The sequence below is a fragment of the Lathyrus oleraceus genome, chromosome 2 (genome assembly GCF_024323335.1).
Source record: "Lathyrus oleraceus cultivar Zhongwan6 chromosome 2, CAAS_Psat_ZW6_1.0, whole genome shotgun sequence".
Taxonomy (NCBI): domain Eukaryota; kingdom Viridiplantae; phylum Streptophyta; class Magnoliopsida; order Fabales; family Fabaceae; genus Lathyrus; species Lathyrus oleraceus.
This window is the reverse complement of record NC_066580.1, coordinates 455,055,312-455,075,741: the sequence shown is the minus strand read 5'-3', so window position 1 is coordinate 455,075,741 and position 20,430 is coordinate 455,055,312. Positions and strand designations below refer to the sequence as shown.

Below are 20,430 nucleotides of genomic sequence, written 5' to 3'. Positions count from 1 at the left end.
TTGATCTTCGTAAACTGCCTTCTTCCCGGGTTAGTGTGCCTCACAGATTTCTTGTCTTTTTTCTTCTCGAGCAAGAGAGCCTTCAGTTCCTTCTGCCCCCTGGATAAGTTCAAGATTATCTTCTGGAGTTGAGCATTCTGAGCCTGGAGGTCTTTGACAATTTGTTCGAGGTCCATTTTTCTGTGTGGAGGAAAACCGTGAGAACACTGATCCCTTTAGAGTACCTGTTATGCTATGTTATGCTATGCAATGCATGAAATGTTTTCAAGGCCTTTCGGAATTTAACTTTGCATAAACTACCGAAAAGGGAAACTTTTTTTTTGTTTTTTTTTTTGTTTTTTGTTTTTGTTTTTTTTTTCATACAAAACAGAGCAACGTTAAATCCCTAAGTCCTTGAAATGGTTAGTACAATGTTATGATGTCATGATGTTATGATGTTATGAGGTTAAATAAATAACAAGCATAAGCAAGTCACACAACCATCATTCCTAGGTTTTAAGGCTTGCATGAGTTCTATAGGTAAGTACCCTCCCCACTGAAGTTTAGTTGGTTCAACCTGTCCTAGAATAGTAACCGGGTTCTAGAAGGATCTCAAATCATCGACCTTTCCTTAAGTCCACTTCAGTGCAACACCAAGTGGTTGACCGAAGCTTCCCTAAAGTCCAATCTCAAAGAGTGTAGTATCGAGTCTCAACCAAGCCCCAGTCGGAACCGAAGTCAGTTAGCTCACTACTTTCTAATGGCCAGGATGAGTCAATTAGGGTTCTAAAGGTCTGGTTAATGCTTTGATGACACCACGCGGAAGCCAAATTTTTCCTCAAGTAACATGAGGAACATCAGGACCACCAAAGTGTCACATTAACCGTAGCCATCATTTTAACCATTCCAGTATACGCCGGATAGTCGCGATGATCTATTGCTACTTACCTAAGGTACACTAGATCCGGGTGTAGGATCTTTCACTCAAAAATACCCAAGCAATCCCTTAAAAGTAAATCAGACAATTTGGAATAAGTGATCTTGTCCCCAGCAGAGTCGCCAGTTCTGTCATACGGTGAACTGACTTGGGGTATTTTGCTTTTTATCGCAATGTCGCGGATAGCAAGAGTCGCCACCGACTTTTCTTTTATCCAATAAGGAAAGGTGGAAAAGAACAGGAAAGACCTCAATAGATTTTGGGTTCGGGAGGTACATTATACAAAGGGAAGGTGTTAGCACCCTTTGTATCCATGGTTATCCATGGGCTCTTAATTACCGGATCACTTATATTTTTGTCTGGAAAGTGCTGGTGAATTGTTTAGAAAATATTTTGAAAAAGAGAATTTAACTTTGTAATGATCCTCGTATGAATGTATACAAAGTGGTTATCTCGTTTAGTTTCGAAAATGGTTTGGAAAAATATAACTTGGTAATGATTCTAGTATGAATGTATGCCAAGTGGTGATTTTCCAAAAGAGGTTTTGAAAGGTGTGAGGTGTTGAAAGTATTTTCGGTTATGATCCAGTAATTGAGAGTTATACCTTCCTAAGGTCGTTATGGGCATTTCCTATCCTTATGAGGGTAAAACTGTCCTTACTATTGAGAAGTAAGTAGTTTTATCCTTTGGATGTAAAAGGGTCATCGTAGGGTTATCGATTGGTCATTGAAGGCAACAGTTGTAAGGATACCTTAGCATTCGAAGGGACGATCATCATTTAACCGTAGGCTACACCGAAGGGTCATCGGGGGACAAAATCGTATTTTCGAAGGCAACATCTGAGGGACCATGATTTATTTTATGATGATTTAACCGAAGGGTCTTTGCTAAGTGTATCCCTACATTCGCGGGGCATGACCGTAGTACCGTGTTATCGTAAGGCAAAAGAGAGGTCCAAGATCACATATTTAAAAGCCATATTTTAAAGTTAATTAGGTAATTAGGATGAATCTCCACATTAAAATTAATACATTAAAATTAACACATTAAAATTAATCAAGTAATTTAGGGCGAATCTCCACAAGGGTATCCCACAAATAAAGTGGAAGACCTAACGGCAATCTTTTCCTGGGCCATATGAACCTTTGCAAAATTCAACAAACGGGTTAGCATACCAAAGCAGGGTGTAATCGAGGAGTTGCACCAAAGCAGTAATAGTATCAGGTAAACAAAGCATGGTTATAATAAAACAGGTCAGAAAGGCAAAGATCAAAACAGAACGAAAAACAGCGGCATCCATCACAACAATTCAAGGTATCCAGGCATACTTAAGTCTACATACAGAACCTCAAATATATTTATGAATTCAATTATAATATCACATGGGAATTCGGGACGTAAAGCGGCGATAGTAACGCAAACCTGTTTGCAATTGAATCGTAACCTTGAATTGGCACTCTTAGGGTTGATGCCGGATTAAGTTGAGCGGTGCCGCCGGCTTTTCCTTCAGGGTTTCCTTTAAACAACAAATTAAAACGAAGGAAATAAACTAGACCCTAACGTAAGGTTAGATTCGGTAAAAAGGTGCACAATAGTTTCCGTTGCAGAAACTATTGTGCGAAAAGAATTAACTAAATGCTAAAAAGGAAATGGGAAATTGCAAGGGGAGCAGTGTAGAACTCGTAATAAACAATGACTAAGCTACTGGAAAAGAAACTATGCAAAAGCAAAAACGGCAAAAGGAAAAAAAATGTGGAAAAAGCCCCCCCCCCCCTCTAGGTTTTCTTCGTGGCTATTTATATATGCTTCAGTAACCCGTTGCCAAAAGGTCTTCAACGTGCGCGTGGATATAGGGCCCAACATTCCTCAAGTCTCTTCAAGTCTCTGAGGCGTTACTGGCGCCCAAAAAGTAGGGGAATAGTGTGACGTTCGTCACACCATGTGTGACGTCCGTCACAGGGATGCGCAAGGCGTGACGCTCGTCACAGCCTCTGTGACGCTCGTCACAGGTGCAATACCTGAGTTCTTGTATTTTGGGCTGGGCCTTGCTATTTGGTTCGTTTTTCCTCCTTTTTGCACCTCTTTTCCTCCAATTCTACTTGTGTTTCCAAATAAGCCACCTGAGACAAATAGGAAGAAAATACCGCGTAATATCCAATAATATAAAGTGACCTGAAATAAATGATGATAAAATTTAATTGAATTAAGCCTTAAAATATGATATAATTTCATGTTATCACTAGGCGAGCGTGTAGCGAACAGGCCAGTTTGGGCCATTTTCATTCATGAGCTGAGCCTTCGTTCCTTTAAGATCAGTGCCGTAAAAATGGGTCGGGGTGCCCTGAAAAACGTCTTGAAATATTAATGGGCAAATTTTGGGGTATGACAGAAGAGGAATTTGTTAGGTCTGTGATTTTATGATTGGAAATAATTTTGGTAAAACATGTTTCATTTAGGAAAACATGTATCACAACCTAATGTTAAACAAGGTGTCATGACATCTTGATTAAATGTGCAGCAGGTGCTGCTTATATTCCTTGCAGACTGATGTCTTGACAGATGTTATGACATCTTATACCAGTACACTTGTACAGGTCTGCAAGTGTGAATCCTTGAAGATTTGATTTTAAAATGTGAGATTCAGGATGATTCTAGTTCTCCTATATGCGTAGCAAATCAAGGATGTTTTAGGAACAATGCAAATTTGATTTTATTTCATAAAAAGGATCTTTTGGGACTTTTTAGGAAACATTATAGATTTGCTCCTATTATTGTGGAGAAGATCTTACAACTGATTTACAAGAGAATATTGGATCTGATTTGAAGAATCCAAGCCCATACTGCAAGATTCTATTTATAAGGACTGCCTAAACCTAAATTGCCAAGAATTCACATTGAAGAAACTGTATGCACAAATAAGGGTTTAGGGTTTTGAGAGTTCCTTAGGTTTTAATCTTTGTTTGTGCATCCCTCATGTATCTTTTGATGCATAGAGGTTAACTGATTGTACTTGATTGTATATCAAGTTATTATTATCACTCATGAGCTTTTAAGCAAAGAGTTGAGTATTGTTCTTGGTTGAAGCTTTTAAGCAAAACCAAGTATTGTTTATTGGAAGTGTTCTTTGATTGTTTTCCAGTTGTTATCACTGTTGTGTGATTGAAGGGAACTGATAAGGGTGTCTCATATCTAGGAGAGTCTTAGATAGAAATTTCACGGATAGTGATTAGGTGGGAAGTTTGTAAAACCATAGGTTGTTTAGAACTTCAAACTAATACTATTTTAGTAGATTTCCTTCCTAGCTTGGTAGCCCCCAGATGTAGGTGACGTTGCACTGAACCGGGTTAACAATTAATTGTGTCTTTTACCTTCTGCAATTTAATTCTGCATAATTACTATTTTGGTAAAAGTGTTTCTGTCAGCAGATGATGTATTAACATATGTCTTGACATTTCTATTATTTTTTATTCTCATATATGTAAGTTATCTTGTTATCTTGTTATTTTGTTTTGATCAGATATCAGTGTCTCAACATCTCTTAGGACATATGATATATGCATACCAGAATTTCAATTGGTATCAGAGCAGGCATCCTGCTCTGTTTCTGGGTGAGATTCGAGGAAGATACTTTCAGGTACCATGGAATGAGGACTTGTTAACATACCACCCATCTTAGGTGGCATCAACTATGACTATTGGAAGGCACGTATGGTGGCATTCCTAAAATCTATGGATATCAAGACTTGGAATGCTGCCATCAAGGGTTGGGAACATTATGTTATGAAGGACTAAGATGGGAAGGCTACTACTGACTTGAAGCCTGAAAAGGACTGGTCTAAGGAAGAAGATGAATTGGCTCTTGGAGACTCCAAAGCTTTGAATTGTTTATTCAATGGAGTTGACAAAAAACATATTCAGGTTAATAAACACTTGTACTGTAGCCAAAGATGCATGAGAAATTCTCAGAACCAACCATGAAGGCACATCTAAAGTGAAGATGTATAGACTTCAGCTTCTCACTACCAGATTTGAGAATCTAAAGATGAAAGATGGTGAGAGTATCCATGATTGTCACATGAATGTTCTTGAAATTGCAAATTCATCTAGTGCCTTGGGAGAGAAGATGTCAAAAGAAAAGCTGGTTAGAAAAATTCTCAGGTCCCTACCTAAGAAATTTGACATGAAGGTTACAACCATTGAAGAAGCCCAAGACATCAGCAATATAAGAGTAGATGAACTTATTGTGTCACTCCAAACTTTTGAATTGGTTATTAGTGACAGATCTGAAAAGAAGAACAAAAGCATAACTTTTGTATCCAACACTCAAGATGAAGAGGACTAATGTGACTTGGATACTGATGAGGGAATGTATAATGTTATTGTACTACTCAAGAGACAATTCAACAAGGTGCTTAAGGGAATGGACAGGAATTCGAGACCAAATGTCAAGAACATCTCATCTGACATCAGCAAAAATAGTGATTCCTAGATAAAAGCAAGAACAGAAGAAAAATCCAATCAAGGAAAAGGTATTCAGTGTCATGAATGTGAGGGTTTTGGTCACATTAGATCAGAATGTCCCACGTATCTCAAGAAATAAAATAAGGGCTTGTCTGTTTCTTCGTCTGATGATTCTGAAGGTGAAACTGATGATGAAACTGCTAAGCATGTTACAGCTTTCACTGGTATATATGAATCTGATGAAGATTCTTGTGATGAGGATGTCTCTTATGAAGAATTGGTTGCTTCCTACAAAGAGCTTTGTGTCAGAAGTGAAGAGGTGTGTAATACATGAGAAGAGAAGAAGAGAATCATAGCTCAACTACAAGCTAAAAAAGAGAAACTTTTATCTATTGTAACTGATCTTGAAAATGAGGTAACTTTATTGTCTTCTAAACTTAAAAACATGACTAAATCCATAAGAATTTTGAACAATGGGTCTAATATGCTAGATGAAATTCTTCAAGTTGGAAAAGAGGCTGGAAACTTAAAATGTATAGGTTTTAATTACCAATATCAAAATAAACAAGGAAAAACCCATGTGACAAAATTTATTCCTCCAGAAAGGAAGTATGAGCCCATGATATCCAACCAAATGTTACAACATCCTGCCAGACATCAGGAAATCAAACTAAAGTCAAGTTTTTGCCTTGGAAATGTCATTACTGTGGTAAATATGGACATATAAATCCTTTTTGCTATAGACTGCATGGTTATCCAAAACATCCAACACATCCTAGGGCTAATCATGTAATGATTAAAAATAGAAAGGAGTGTAAAACTAAGGTTCTTCCACACAAAACTACTTGTTCTTCCATATGCCTGATGTCCAAGGAAGATGAAGTCAAGTTGTGGCACCAAAAGCTTGGACATCTTAATCTCAAACGGATATCTCTTGGTTACTCTATAAACAGTAGAGCTTATAGAGTATTTAACTCTATAACCAAGGGCGTGATGAAATCCATTAATGTTATGGTTGATGATTCAATTATTGTAAAAGGGAATGATGTCGATGAAGATGTTGGAACATCATCTCAGTTGACTGATGCTTCAGAAAATATGGAAAACATTGAGTCAAACATGAGCCAACAAGGAATGAATCAGATGCTTCTATTGACATATGAGCTATTTGTTTTTCTGTTTGATTTGCATGTTTTTTGTGGGGGGTTTCCCTGAGTATTGCACCTTTGTGTGTCATGGTATGTACCTTTAACTCACATGTTCTGCTACTACTTTGCTCTATTGTTTTGTTGCCATTGATGAAGGTATGCTTGGTTTGTCATATTCTGACTAAAAAGGGGGAGTTATTTATGTGTTGATGATCATGACATTCAAGGGGACTTTTATTTGTTTGTACCATGGTTGTTGTGTACTTGTTGTGATGTCAGACAAAATATCCTGACACTTTGTTTCATAGAATTATGTTTGTGCTTAGTCTGTTGTGTGCTTGTTGTGATGTCAGACATAATGTCTTGACATTTTATTTTTGAAGAAGGCTTGGAGTGTGAGAGTTCATTTCTCTCTATGTCTTTTCTGTGAGGCTGGGTTTCTACTACTTATTTCTGCTGCGTGTGCCTCTGATATTTCTTGGTGTTATACCAAGGGTTTGGTTTGTATGCTTGTGATCATTGTTGTTGTTTTATCTTTTCTCCGGCTATATGATACAAAGATATTTTATTCAACATGGTTGGAAAAAGAACCTTTATAGTTATAGTCAACTAATCAAGAATCTTGTTGAAGGAAAGGTTGTTACTCTGGAGCATATGGACAACAAGGAACAACTTACTGTTATGTTTAAAGAAAATCAAATTGAAAACATAAATATTGGGATTGGAACTTGCACTATTGAGGAGTTATAGCAATTACAGATGGGGAGGAATGCAACAGATTCTTTATATGTCTTCCATGTTCTGATGCATAAGCAAAGTGCTATGGTGAAACTTGTCAAAATATGGAACAAGAGATCTTTGCAAAAGAATAGTTTCAAGAAGACATGTTCTGAGGTGGTGACAAGGAAGTTCTGTGTCAACACTCCTAAAACATGTGACATGTGCAAGGTATGCAGAAGGCTCTTTGACAGGGGAAAGAGATGGAAGACCATATGAATGTGTTCAGTTTGTGTGGTTCCACCTGCTATTGTGTGCAATATGTGTGCTTCCATTTTTGTTTACATTTACTATATTTTTTTGTCAAGTTTTGGCTTAAAAGGGGGAGTAAAGTATTAGTATTCTTTTTGTTTGTCCTGGTCTTATGACACATGTCTTGACATGTTGATTAGCATGTTGTGATAAGACTGTATTACTGCTAAGGGGGAGTAGTTATTATGGTTGCTTGTTGTATGCAACTATTTAGGGGGAGCATGATAGTTTGTTATGCTTGTTGGTGTTTCTATTGCTGTTGTTATTGGAGTTTCGTGTGTGCACGATTGTCTGTCATGCCTGTTTTTGCTGTAGTGGATGTTGCTACTACTGTTGGTGCTTGTGGAAATGTCAAACCAAATGTTCTGACATCTTGCCTGAAGTTTTTTTTGGAGAACTTTAGTTTCTCTTATTTGTTAGGATTATTTTTCTTCTGCTGCATATGCCTCTGATGTTTGAACTTAGACAGTTCATATTGTTTTGGATGTTCCCTTGAGGGGGAGTCCTATTTATGTGTGACAAGGGGATCACATAACATGTTTGTTATGTAACTGCATGATTATCTCTGGTTTATTTTATGTTTACAGTTTGTACAAAGTTTACAGGTTTTCAATGTAACTCGTGGTTGTGGTTTTATTCCTTTATTTAGATTTATTGTGCTTTGGTTGTTTTAGCCAAAATTTGAACAAAGGGGGGATTGTCAGATATGTGATTTTATGATTGGAAACAATTTTGGTAAAACATGTTTCATTTGGGAAAACATGTATCACAACCTAATGTTGAACAAGGTATCATGACATCTCGATCAATTATGCAGCAGGTGCTACTTATGTTCCTTGGAGACTGATGTCCTGACAGATGTTATGACATCTTACACCAGTACACCTGTATAGGTCTGCAAGTGTGAATCCTTGAAGATTTGATTTTAAAATGTGAGATTTTGGATGATTCTGCTTCTCCTATGTGCGCAGCAAATCAAGGATGTTTTAGGAACAATGCAAATTTGATTTTATTTCATAAAAAGGATATTTTGAGAAGTTTTAGGAAATATTATATATTTGTTCCTATTATTATGGAGAAGATCTTGCAACTGATTTACAAGAGAATATTGGATTTGATTTGAAGAGTCCAAGCCCATACTGCAAGAGTCTATTTATAAGGACTGCCTAAACCTAAATTGTCAGGAATTCACATTGAAGAAACCGTGTTCACAAATAAGGGTTTAGGATTTTGAAAGTTCCTTAGGTTTTAGTCTTTGTTGTACGTCCCTCATGTATCTTTTGATGCATAGAGGTTGACTGGTTGTACTTGATTACATATCAAGTTATTATTCTCACTCATGAGATTTTAAGCAAAGAGTTGAGTATTGTTCTTGGTTGAAGCTTTTAAGCAAAACCAAGTATTGTTTATTGGAAGTGTTATTTGATTGTTTTTCAGTTGTTATCATTGTTATGTGATTGAAGGGAACTGGGAAGGGTCTCATATCTAGGAGAGTCTTAGATAGAAATTCCACGGGTAGTATTAGGTGAGAAGTTTGTAAAACTAGAGGTTGCTTAGAACTTCAAACTAATATTGTTTTAGTGGATTTCCTTCCTGGCTTGGTAGCCCCCAGATGTAGGTGACGTTGCACCGAACTGGGTTAACAATTGATTGTGTCTTTTACCTTCTACAATTTAATTCTGCATAATTACTATTTTGGTAAAAGTGTTTATGTCAGCAGATGATGTCTTAACATCTGTCTTGACATTGTGTTCTGTTATTTTCTGTTCTTATACCTGTAAGTTATCTTGTTAATTTTGTTTTGATCAGATATCAATGTTTCGACATCTCTTAGGACATTTGATATCTGCATACCAGAATTTCAGAATCGAAAACAAAAAAAATCCTCATCAAAATGTAATCGTGTGATTGTAAACAAGAACATGAAGGAAAGTGATTGTGACTCCCGAAACCTCGTAGGCTCTTTTACTGCCATTTCCATCATTCTAAGAGGTGAACGTCTGTGTCAAAGTAGTTGAATGTAGGACTGGAGGATATTAAGGAGAATGGGAGGGATAGATAAACTTTTAAGCCATAAATCCTTTGTTTCTTAAACCATGAACCAACCCATGTTATAACCCTCAAAGACCTAATTGAAGCAAGGTCTATTTCGAAAGCATATTGCATTAGAGCTTGTGTCGAAATTGACTCCTATTTTGTTTTGCTAAGTATCAATATGACTTTTCTAACTAGTGATTCATTCACTATATGTCATATTTTCAACGGACAAACTTGGATTTCTAAAACTGACAAAAACATAACATTAGCATAAATAGTTTTACTTGTGAATGAGCATTGACATCAAGAGCATTTTCACAATGAACATGACTTGAGAAGTTTTGATCACCCGAGAGGAAAATTGCCTGAGGACTCTGACGAGCAAATGCCATCCTCTTAGATTGGTATTACCAAGGGGAAAAGGCATCTGAGAACTCTGTTGAGCAATCCACTTAAAGATCCAGTCAGTCTAGGAAAACCACATCGAGATTAGGAAAATCCCTCCAAAGGCAGTTGGCCAGGGGCATTCCCTTAAAGATCAACCAGTCAGGGGAAAAATCCCTTCAAGGTTCATACTAAAGCATGCCACCTTAAAAGCGCGAGAAACTCAAAGCATTCCAAGAGATGGATAAACAGGGGCAGGCAGACCCAAGACGTCGGGGCATATCAGGTTAAGATCACTTCATCACAAGGCTTGCTTCATAGCTTGTAATTGGGGCAGTCCATGCGAATACCTAATAGACTGGGGCGAGATTGGCCATGGAGAGGAGGATTTTCTTATTATCTTCGATTTTCTTGCTCGGGTCAAGCACGAGGCATCATAAGATCTAGACCAAGCTCACTATGTCAGTAAAGTTCAAAGTGAATGTTGGGAAGTCATGCTAAATATATTACCACGTAACTTGTCAACAATGAGCCTTGAAGTTAAGCAAAAATATTTCCCAGTTTCAACCATTCTTTACCCACCTCAGGAAAATTTGTTAAGCTATCCAAAACCATTGCATCAGTCATTACACACCAACCATATCGCTTCTCTCATACATATAATGCATCATGCATCACATGAAGCCCTTCCCTGACAAGAATAATGAAGCCAGGCCTCACTCGATACCTTCCAAAACCTGAGCCTACTTGGAAAACCCAAAAATCCATTCATCATCAGATCCAACCTGATCCCATCAAAACCAAATTCCAAAAGCTCATTCATTATTGGCACCTCCCAAAATAAATCTCTATCGTTAACCATAAAGCCCGACCATATTTGGCACAATCCATAGGTGACACTTCTTTCCATCAACCATTTGATGACGATGTTCCAAACCCTTTTCCATAAATCCTTTGATGATAATATTCGTCAATAATCTCTCATTGGAAACAAAAATGAATCCCTACAAAAATCTGCATGCCCAGTTGCACTCTCACATGCATTGCATGCTTCACTTCACGCATAATTTTTCCGTCGAAACGGGAAGTTCCACTAAGCCCAACCATACTTGGCACAATCCATATACCAGGCATTTGCATACCCCCAGCAACCCGAGCATACATTTGCATTTTGCATTCATCGACTTTTTGCATACATAACATTGCATCATAGTATACTCTTCATATTGGGGCAAGTATGTTTAGCATAAGTTGGATTCAAGCCTTTCTCGGAAGTGCGAGGATCCCTGTGAACAACCCTAACAAGATTTCCCAAAGTATCTCCTCTTTATTTTCCTTTTGCAAATAATGTTGGCCCTTTGTCAGTACCTGGCCTTCCGCAAGTCCCATCTGCTCTTTGCATGGGAAAACCCCATTTTTCCTTTTGCAAGTCTCCTTGCTTCCTTTTGCACGAGAGAGTTTACCTTTGTCAAACCTTTACATGTTAAGAAAAAATGAGAGATTGGACGATTGACCTATTCTCTTATCTTTTGTCTTAAAACATCTGATGTAGGTTTGACAAGTCTCAAATGGTAGCCATATCTCGAAAACTTCATCCCTGCCGTTGTGCTTGAGGGATATAATGAGGTTTTCGTACCTAGTGCAAAGTTTCCTATACCTTGTGTATGATAATAACCAGATCTATTCCCTTTCCTTTTACAAGTTTCCCCTTGCCTTTTGCCTGGGAAGTCCTATTGCCTTTTTCATAGGAAATATTTCCATCTGCTTGCCTTCTGCAAGTTTCCCTTTGCCTTTTACATGGGAAGTCGCATTGCCTTTTGCATAGGAAGTATTTCCATCCGCTTACATTTTGTAAGTTTCCTTCTTGCCTTTTGCAAGTCTCCTCAATTCCTTTTGCATGAGAGAAGTCACCTTTGTCAACTTTGCATGTTAAGCAAAAATGAGAGTTTAGACGATTGACATATCCTCTTGTCGCTTGTTTTAAAAAAAACACCTAACGTAGGTTTGGCAAGTCCCGAGTGGTAGCCATATTTCGAAAACGTCATCCCCGCCTTTATCCCCGAGGGATATAATTAGGTTTTCATACCTACTGCAAAGTTCCTTCTACCTTTGGTACGAGGATCATCAAGTCATCTTTACACCCGCCTCTTGCAAGTACCCCTTGCCTTTTGCATGTCTTCAAATTTCAAACCTTCCTGTCCGTTGCTAGGGATTGACACTTTCAAAATTCAAACCTCCCCAGTTGTTGTTAAGGATTGATATTTTCAAATCTAAAACCTTCCTAGCCATTTCTAGGGATTCACTTTTTTAGATTCCAAGTATTCCAGCCGTTACTAGGAAGCGTCACTGAACTAAAACCTCCCTAGTCGTTGCTAGGGATTTACATCTTTAGATTTCAGGTATTCCTAGTCGTCGCTAGGAAGAGTCACTGAACTAAAACCTCCCCAGTCGTTGTTAAGGATTTACATCTTCAGATTTCAGGTATTCCAGCCGTTGTTAGAAAGCGTCACTGAACTAAAACCTCCCCAACCGTTGCTAGGGATTTACATCTTTAGATTTCAAGTATTCCTAGTCGTTTCTAGGAAGTTTCACTGGACTAAAACCTCCTCAGTCGTTGCTAGGGATTGGCATCTTTAGATTTCAGGTATTCCTAGTCGTTGCTAGGAAGCGTCGCTGAACTAAAACCTCCCTAGCCATTGCTAGGGATTTACATCTTTAAATTTCAGGTCTTCCCAGCCATTGCTAGCAAGCGTCACTGAACTAAAACCTTCCCAGATCGTTGCTAGGGACTTACATCTTCAGGTTTCAGGTATTCCAGCCGTTGCTAGGAAGCGTCATTGAACTAAAACCTCCCCAGCCGTTGCTAGGGATTTACATCTTTAGATTTATGGTATTTGAGTCATTGCTAGGAAGCGTCACTGAAGTAAAACCTCCCAGTCGTTGCTAGGGATTGACAACTTAAGAATTCAGGTATTCCCAGCCGTTGTTAGGAATCATCATTGAACTTAAGAAGCCAGGTATTCCTAGTCATTGCTAGGAATCATCGTTGAACTTAAATCTTCCCAGCCGTTGCTAGGGGTTCTACATCATCATCCCTAGCAAAGTCATTTCCCTCTCACCTTTATTCTTGACCTTTTGTCATAGAGCTTTTCTCTTTGTTTTTCATTTAAAGAGATACTTATGTTGCACATCATAGCATGCATTGCATATCATACACATCATGACATAACCATCATACAGTTGACCCATGTTCTCCATACAAAACACCATAAACAATCCTCAGCAGATGACTTCATATCAAAGTTATTTGTCATCCCATGAATAACCTTCACAAATATCTATCACTTCATATCACATTCATTCATTCCCAATAAGGAAAAAAATGGATATTTTTTATATTTAATCCTCTCTTACCTTGAAGGTGTGGAAGTCGTTATTATCCATACATTCAGGTTCGAGAAGAATAAATAGGACATCTGTCATACCCCAAAATTTACCTTACCTCTTATACAACTTTCATCTGACCCATGGCCATATTTCACATATATGCATTCATTGTCCCATCACCATAATTGCGTTAACATTCATAACCAAAGGCATACTACACAGACTCAAGGCATGGTGTTCACATCTAAAAAATTGAGGTTTTTTTAGATAAAGCTTCAAGAGAAAAGTGTGCAACAAAACAAAAATAAGGAGAAGTCACATTTTTGGCCCAAGTAACCGAATACCTTGATTCTGGTAACCGATTACATCCCTTTTTAAAAGCAGTTTCCAGGCCATTTTTGGCCTAGGTAACTGGTTACCTTAATTCAGGTAACCGGTTACATCAGTGTAACGCAGGCTCCCCATGCCATTTTTGACCCAGATAACTGGTTACCTTGATTCTGATAACCGGTTACATCAGTGTAACGCAGGCTCCCATACCATTTTTGGCCCAGGTAACCGGTTACCTTGATTCTAATAACCGGTTACCCTGCGCAGAACAGCAACAGTAACTTTTTTTCACTCCAAAGTGAATCCTTTTCACACACTTCAACCTCTTTGCTTCCTCTATAAATAGAGCACCATCGCCCCTCATTTTTTAAGGCTTGCATCCGCAAAACCTCTGCCAAAATCACATTCAAGCTCTCTCTTTTTAACCTAAAACCCAAACTCCCTCAAACCTTTTTTTCTTTTCTCAACCACCCAACCACCATGTAAAAATTCACCCTCTTTATACAACAACATCAATAACAAACTTGTAACCTTCATCCATATAATCATTCACCACCATCATATAAAGATACAACCCCATTCTCTTCCATTTTCCTACCACAACAACCATAGTCATCCACTCCCAAGCTTTTTGCTTTATTTTCAAAACCAAACCCCACAACAACTTAGTTTTTATCACAAACTTGGTAATGATTGCAACTCAAGTTCATTAATCTTTTAGTTTTGTTTTTATGTTGAAAATGGGTGTTTGTTCATGGGTTATTTTTTGAGAGGGATTTGAGTCAAGTTTGAGACAAGTGAGTTTTGTTTGGTCTACACTCTCTTTGGAATTTTTGTTCTTATTCCCTTTCATTTATAATTTTTAATCACACTTTATTATTATTGCCATTTCTTGTTTATTATTTATATATTATTATGATTATATTTTGGTTGATGAAATCTATTAGATCATAACCATGATTGTTTAGAGTTCACAAAACCTTCAATGTTTCAAATCTATTAATGAATAATCAATTGATCATTCATGATACTTTAAGGCATTGATAGGTTGTCTCTATTTCAACCATACTTGAGTCATTTGATGCATAGATGAAATCATATTTGGGTACACTAGTTTGCTAATCCATTTGCTTATTGTGACTCCATTAACCACTAACTTCTAACATTTATATTATTGCACTTTATTTCTTTGCTTACAATTTATTTTATTGTTCATTTTATTTCAAATACTTTATGTTTATGTTCATTGTTATCTATATACATATCATTTACATTATGCTAATTTATTTGTTTTCTTACTATTTTACTAAATAAATAAATAAAAGAGTAAAAACAAAAGAAAGAAAACAAATCATATTTATTTGAGTGGTATAATCTTCTATTTGCCAAAAGATTGATAGATGGACTTAGGGTTGTATAACTTTCTTTGTTAAAAATCTATTGATAGATGATTATTAATCATCTTCAATACTTTGCATCAATGATAAGTTATCCCTTAATGCGCCATATTTTGAGTTTTTTGACCTATGGATAGATAATCCTCAAAATGTTCATTTTGCACATATTACTAACCACTAACTATACTTCACTAACTTTGTTTATCATTAACCTCTATTATTATGATTTTCTTACTATTAACTTGTTATTTATTTTATGTCATTTATATTCACTAACCATTGTTATTGTGATATTGTTATTTTGTAATTTACTTTTATGTAATTATCTTATAATTTACATTCTAGTACTCATTATCATCATCCTTATCATTGTACAAACTTATCATGCATGTTTTTTACTTGTTGTTTATTTTATTGTCATCATACATTAAAAAAACATGATAAAGTGATAAGACCAAAAACATTCATTCCGCTCTTAATCAATATGGACGTAGAGAATTTCATCCTAGGACATTTGCTTGGAGACATTTTTCCATTACCTTTGTGATACTTTGTGAACGTTGGATTTTCACCTCTAACTTACATTCATGTTGTAAGAATGACATCATGACACCATCTTAGGGGGACATATTTGTAAGATTATTATCTTTTGTTTAGATTAAGTCACTTTTGCACACACAAGGTTTTCTCTTGGGCTACCTTACAATGAGACCATTTACTTTCTTGTTTGGTTACTTTGCATACGTTTTGCATTACCCAAATTTCATAATCAAATAAACAAACCATTGATTCAACGTCAAGTGACATTTTTATAGTCAAATTCAAAACACAATAAAACTATGATTAGTTTTGTGCACCACGAGCCTTAAGTGGTGGGGAATGAGTGAGAATGGAGCATTCATACCCTTACTCTAATTATTTTGGACGCAAGACACTTGACTTGTTGTCTAGAATATTCACCTCCGCCCCTAGAATTTAGTGCAATCTAATCACAAACATCTCTTTTCATAAACTCTTATTCAAGGTAAAAATCAACATAACTCATCAAACCTAATTTTTTTGCCTTAGGACACCATCCTGAAAACCCTTTTCTCAAAGGTAAAATCAATCATCGCACAAACATTTTCTACTCTGAACTGCGGAGCTTTGATTCCTCCTCCCTGAATGAGTGATACGTAGGCACAAGGGTCCCAATCCTTGGCGAGCACTATAATAACAAAACACTTCTCCCCCACTCTTTCACACACATTTCTTTTGAAAATAAAACAATGATAGATAAATCTCAATGTATGTAAAACAACCAAAATGGTTCCGATGGAGTACCATGGACATGAGGGGTGCTAATACATTCCCCTTGCGTAACCGACCTCCGAACTCAAATCCCGGTTGTGGGACCGATTCCTTATCCCCTTTTAGAACTTCCCGTGCGTGTATCTTTTTTAGGGTTTTATCGATTATTTTCCCCAGCCCCTTCGATAGGGGCACACAAATAAAATCTGATGACGACTCTTCTGATTTTTTTCCCCTTTGGCATGTCTTTAGTCCCGGTTTTGTTATCATGAAATCCCGGTAGCGACATCATTGAATTGTGAGAAAGTTTGAAAATGAGAAACCTTAATTGAATGAAGTGGAGTAGAGGTTGAGTGATGTCTTAGACTTGAATGCAATAGAAGTAGTGAGAAAACTTGAAAATAATAGAAATGAAGTTTACTCATAAGCTCTATTTTGAGTTCTATGTTTTGAGTTCTAAGTAATTTTCTGAAATTAAGAAAGAGGAAACGGTATGGTACGAATATATAATTTAGACACTTTCGGAGATTGAACTCCGTAAAAATTCTGGAGATTGGAATCCCAAATTATTTCAGCATTGTTTCAGTGTGGTGATAGTGGTTCCGGAATCCAATCCAAAATTTAAAAACACAATTGAATTTTCACCTTGGCGGATGAGGAACATGTAGGGCGTGAAGAGCAATCCCCTCCAATTAAAGAAAATTGGTTAGTTATTGAACTATCTTGTGATGACTTCGGGCCTATGCAAGTCTAACCCCTTAATGAGGGCCCATATAAATGCAGCACCATAATGAAATTGCACCACGACCATTTCTAAAGAAACATCTCCTCACGCACCACATTTTAAGAAAGATCTCCTCACGCACCACATTTTAAGACCCAAAACATTTTTAAAAAAGACCTTAATTGTATTGAAAAATTGGACCATTACCCCCTTTTTTGCAGGGGCAAATGTATACTAATACTAAATAAAATATAATTTTACCACTTCCACTTTTTTGCAGCAGCAAATGTATACTAATACTAAATACAATCTAATTTTACCACTTCCACTTTTTTGTTAATGAGCCTAAGGTATTATACGCCATAATCTTATGTTTCTTTAAAAACAAGCTCAGAGAATGTTAATGAGTCTAAGGTATTATACGCCACAATCTTATGTTTCTTTAAAAACAAGCTCAGAGAATGTTATACATTACCCCCTTTATTTTTTTCAAAATAATAAAGAGGTATTGTTGATTGAAAGAGAACAAAATTGACGAAGACAAATTAAATCAAAAGAGTTGATAAAACTACAAAACACTTCAGTCTATTATAAATTCAATCCATAGAAGATTTAAGCAGCAACTGCTTGTTGGGCTGCTGCAGCCCTTTTCCTTGCTTCCTCAATGACAGTAAGCTTGATACCCTTACCCTTAGGAAGAGACACCCATGGCTTTGTACCCTTACCAATGGTGAACACATTGCCCAAACGGGTTGCAAACTCGTGTCCAGTGGCATCCTGAACGTGGATTGTCTCAAATGTTCCCTTATGCTTCTCCCTGTTCTTGATGACTCCAACACGCCCCCTATTCCTTCCACCAGTAACCATGACTACATTTCCAACATCAAATTTGATGAAGTCAACAATCTTGTTCTCCTCAAGATCCAGCTTAATGGTGTCATTTGCCCTGATGACAGGGTCTGGGTACCGAATGGTGCGACCATCATAGGTGTTGAGGTATGGGATGCCTTTCTGCCCAAACTGCACTGAACGGACCTTGCAGAGCTTGAACTGCATCACATTCAAGAAAAAGATGTAAAACTAAAATGATACAAACAGAATACATATTTACAAGAAAAAAACATATAATTATAAGGCTAATACACCAACAAAAATTAAGTTTACATGGACAAGAAATAGACATGATTAACACTATCATCAACACCTGATATTTTACAATACATTTGTGAATCTCATACACTATAAAAGGCATTCATAGTATGCTATTGAATAAAAGATAATTGAACAAAGAGGACAGACGGGTGCAAACTAATCAGTAAGCAAATAAAGGTACCTTTGACTCATCATCTCTGACAGAATGGAGACGGAATCTGCCTTTGGTGTCATAAAGCAGGCGAAAGTTCTCGTTTGTTTTGGGGATGGACACAACATCTGTAAATGCAAATTGAAGTGAAAAAATCAATCATGGAAACAGCCACCTAAAGTGAAATATAGAACCTTTGCACTGGGATAATCATGGAACTTATTTAAACAAGTAAGCTATGAACATAGTTCCAAATACAGGATTTGTCTACAAACAAATACAGGTTCGAGTACACAACTATATTATATCAGAAGTCATCAAGCTCAAAAAACAATAATAATAAATTATAGCATATAACAAACTTCTACCAAGGCACGCATTGTTGACTGCAAAAGACATGTTGAGCATTTATTCTTAAAAATGACTAGCATCATACATACCCATGAATCCAGCAGGATAAGTCTTGTCAGTCCTAACTTTTCCATCAACAAGAACATGCCTTTGCATCAGAATAGCAATGACTTCACGGTATGTCAAAGCATACTTCAGTCTGTTACGCAAAATGAGAATAAGTGGTAGGCATTCCCTGGACTTGTGTGGCCCAGACGAGGGTTTAGGAGCCTATATAGTTCACAAAAAAAGTACTATTAGACTTTTAAAACACTCTTACGAACAACAAATTGAAATATGATATTAATTTCACTTACAAAAGCACCACCAAGCTTGTCAAGCATCCAATGCTTAGGGGCATTGAGCCTCTTCAAATGCTTCTTCAATCCTCTAGCCTGTCACATTCACAAACGTTAAAATTCAGTAATCAATCAACAGGGTTTGTTTAGATCAACTTATATGAAAAATTAATTCAAACAGAACCTAAATTTTATAGATCTAAAAATCAAATTCAATTTCAAACACGTAAAACCTAGGCTCAGAAATCAAAATATAAAGGTTTATGAACTCTCAAAATAATTACAGAAAATAAATATGCTAAGATCATTGCTTAATCAACTTCAGCAGATAACGTACATTGTAACCTAATATGAAACCCGTGATTTGACATAGGTGAAGATTGAATTAGAGTAATTTCGTAACATACACATACACAGATTGTAACACAGGTTAAGTTAAACTATATCAGAAAGTGGAAATTGAATTTTGAGAAAATCGCAAACATTAAGAACAAGGAAAGATCGGATACCATTACGAATGAGAGATTCAAAAAGTATCAAAATGAAAAATCAAGAAGCGAGAGAAACGAGTACTAACCATTTTGGATGAACAAACTAAACAAGAGCTACAAAGCTAGAGAAAAAACTGAAGAGTGGAAGCTGCGGCTTTAGGTTAAGAGAAAAACCCTAATTGTAGAAGTATGGACATGGGCCTTCAGGCCCAGAATGGTTTTAAATAATGGGCCGTAGTACTGATTAGGGAGAAATTGTTCTGTCACCTTCCAATTAAACCCCATAATTTTTCATATTAACTAAAATGTCCTTTTCATTATTGATTTTTTATTTTTTGAAAGAAAAAAGGATTATAGTCCAAAGAGAAAAAATAACATAACAATCAATTTAAGAATAGAGACTCCAATACCATTAGCTAATAAAATAAGAGAAATTTGAGTAGGAGAAGTTCACTCGTTAACACATGAAATTAGGACTTATATCACATTCCATGGCAAGTGCATTTGCGCGAGTATTCAATTCACAATAAATATGACAAATTCATACCTCTCGATCCATTTTGAGCGACTTTTGAATTTTTTGTACCAATTTCATTCAATTATAGTATGTTGTTCATAATTTAAAATGTTTTAAACAACCATTTTAGAATCTATAATAGCTCGAAACTTAAACTCTTTTGTTAATCTCAATTCTTCTAACACACCCTAAAGTTAAATAATATATGCACTACAAGAATCCAAATATCTTGTGAAGCCTCCAAGCCATTCACCCTTACAATCTCTTAAAAGATCACCACGTCTAGCTATCAAGTCATTTTTACTGGTTTCATTTATGCTCAATCTC

General features: G+C 36.6%; 1 protein-coding gene across 1 annotated transcript; it reads right to left on the bottom strand.

The window, feature by feature from the left end:
• Positions 1–17,520: 17,520 nt before the first annotated feature.
• Positions 17,521–19,799, bottom strand: LOC127120305 (40S ribosomal protein S4-1). Its single transcript, XM_051050718.1, has 5 exons — positions 19,673–19,799; positions 19,114–19,191; positions 18,847–19,027; positions 18,437–18,534; positions 17,521–18,153 (listed from the first exon to the last, which is right to left on the bottom strand). The coding sequence occupies exons 1-5, from the start codon at positions 19,673–19,675 to the stop codon at positions 17,716–17,718; spliced, it is 798 nt and encodes a 265-aa protein (XP_050906675.1). The 5' UTR covers positions 19,676–19,799; the 3' UTR covers positions 17,521–17,715.
• Positions 19,800–20,430: the final 631 nt, after the last annotated feature.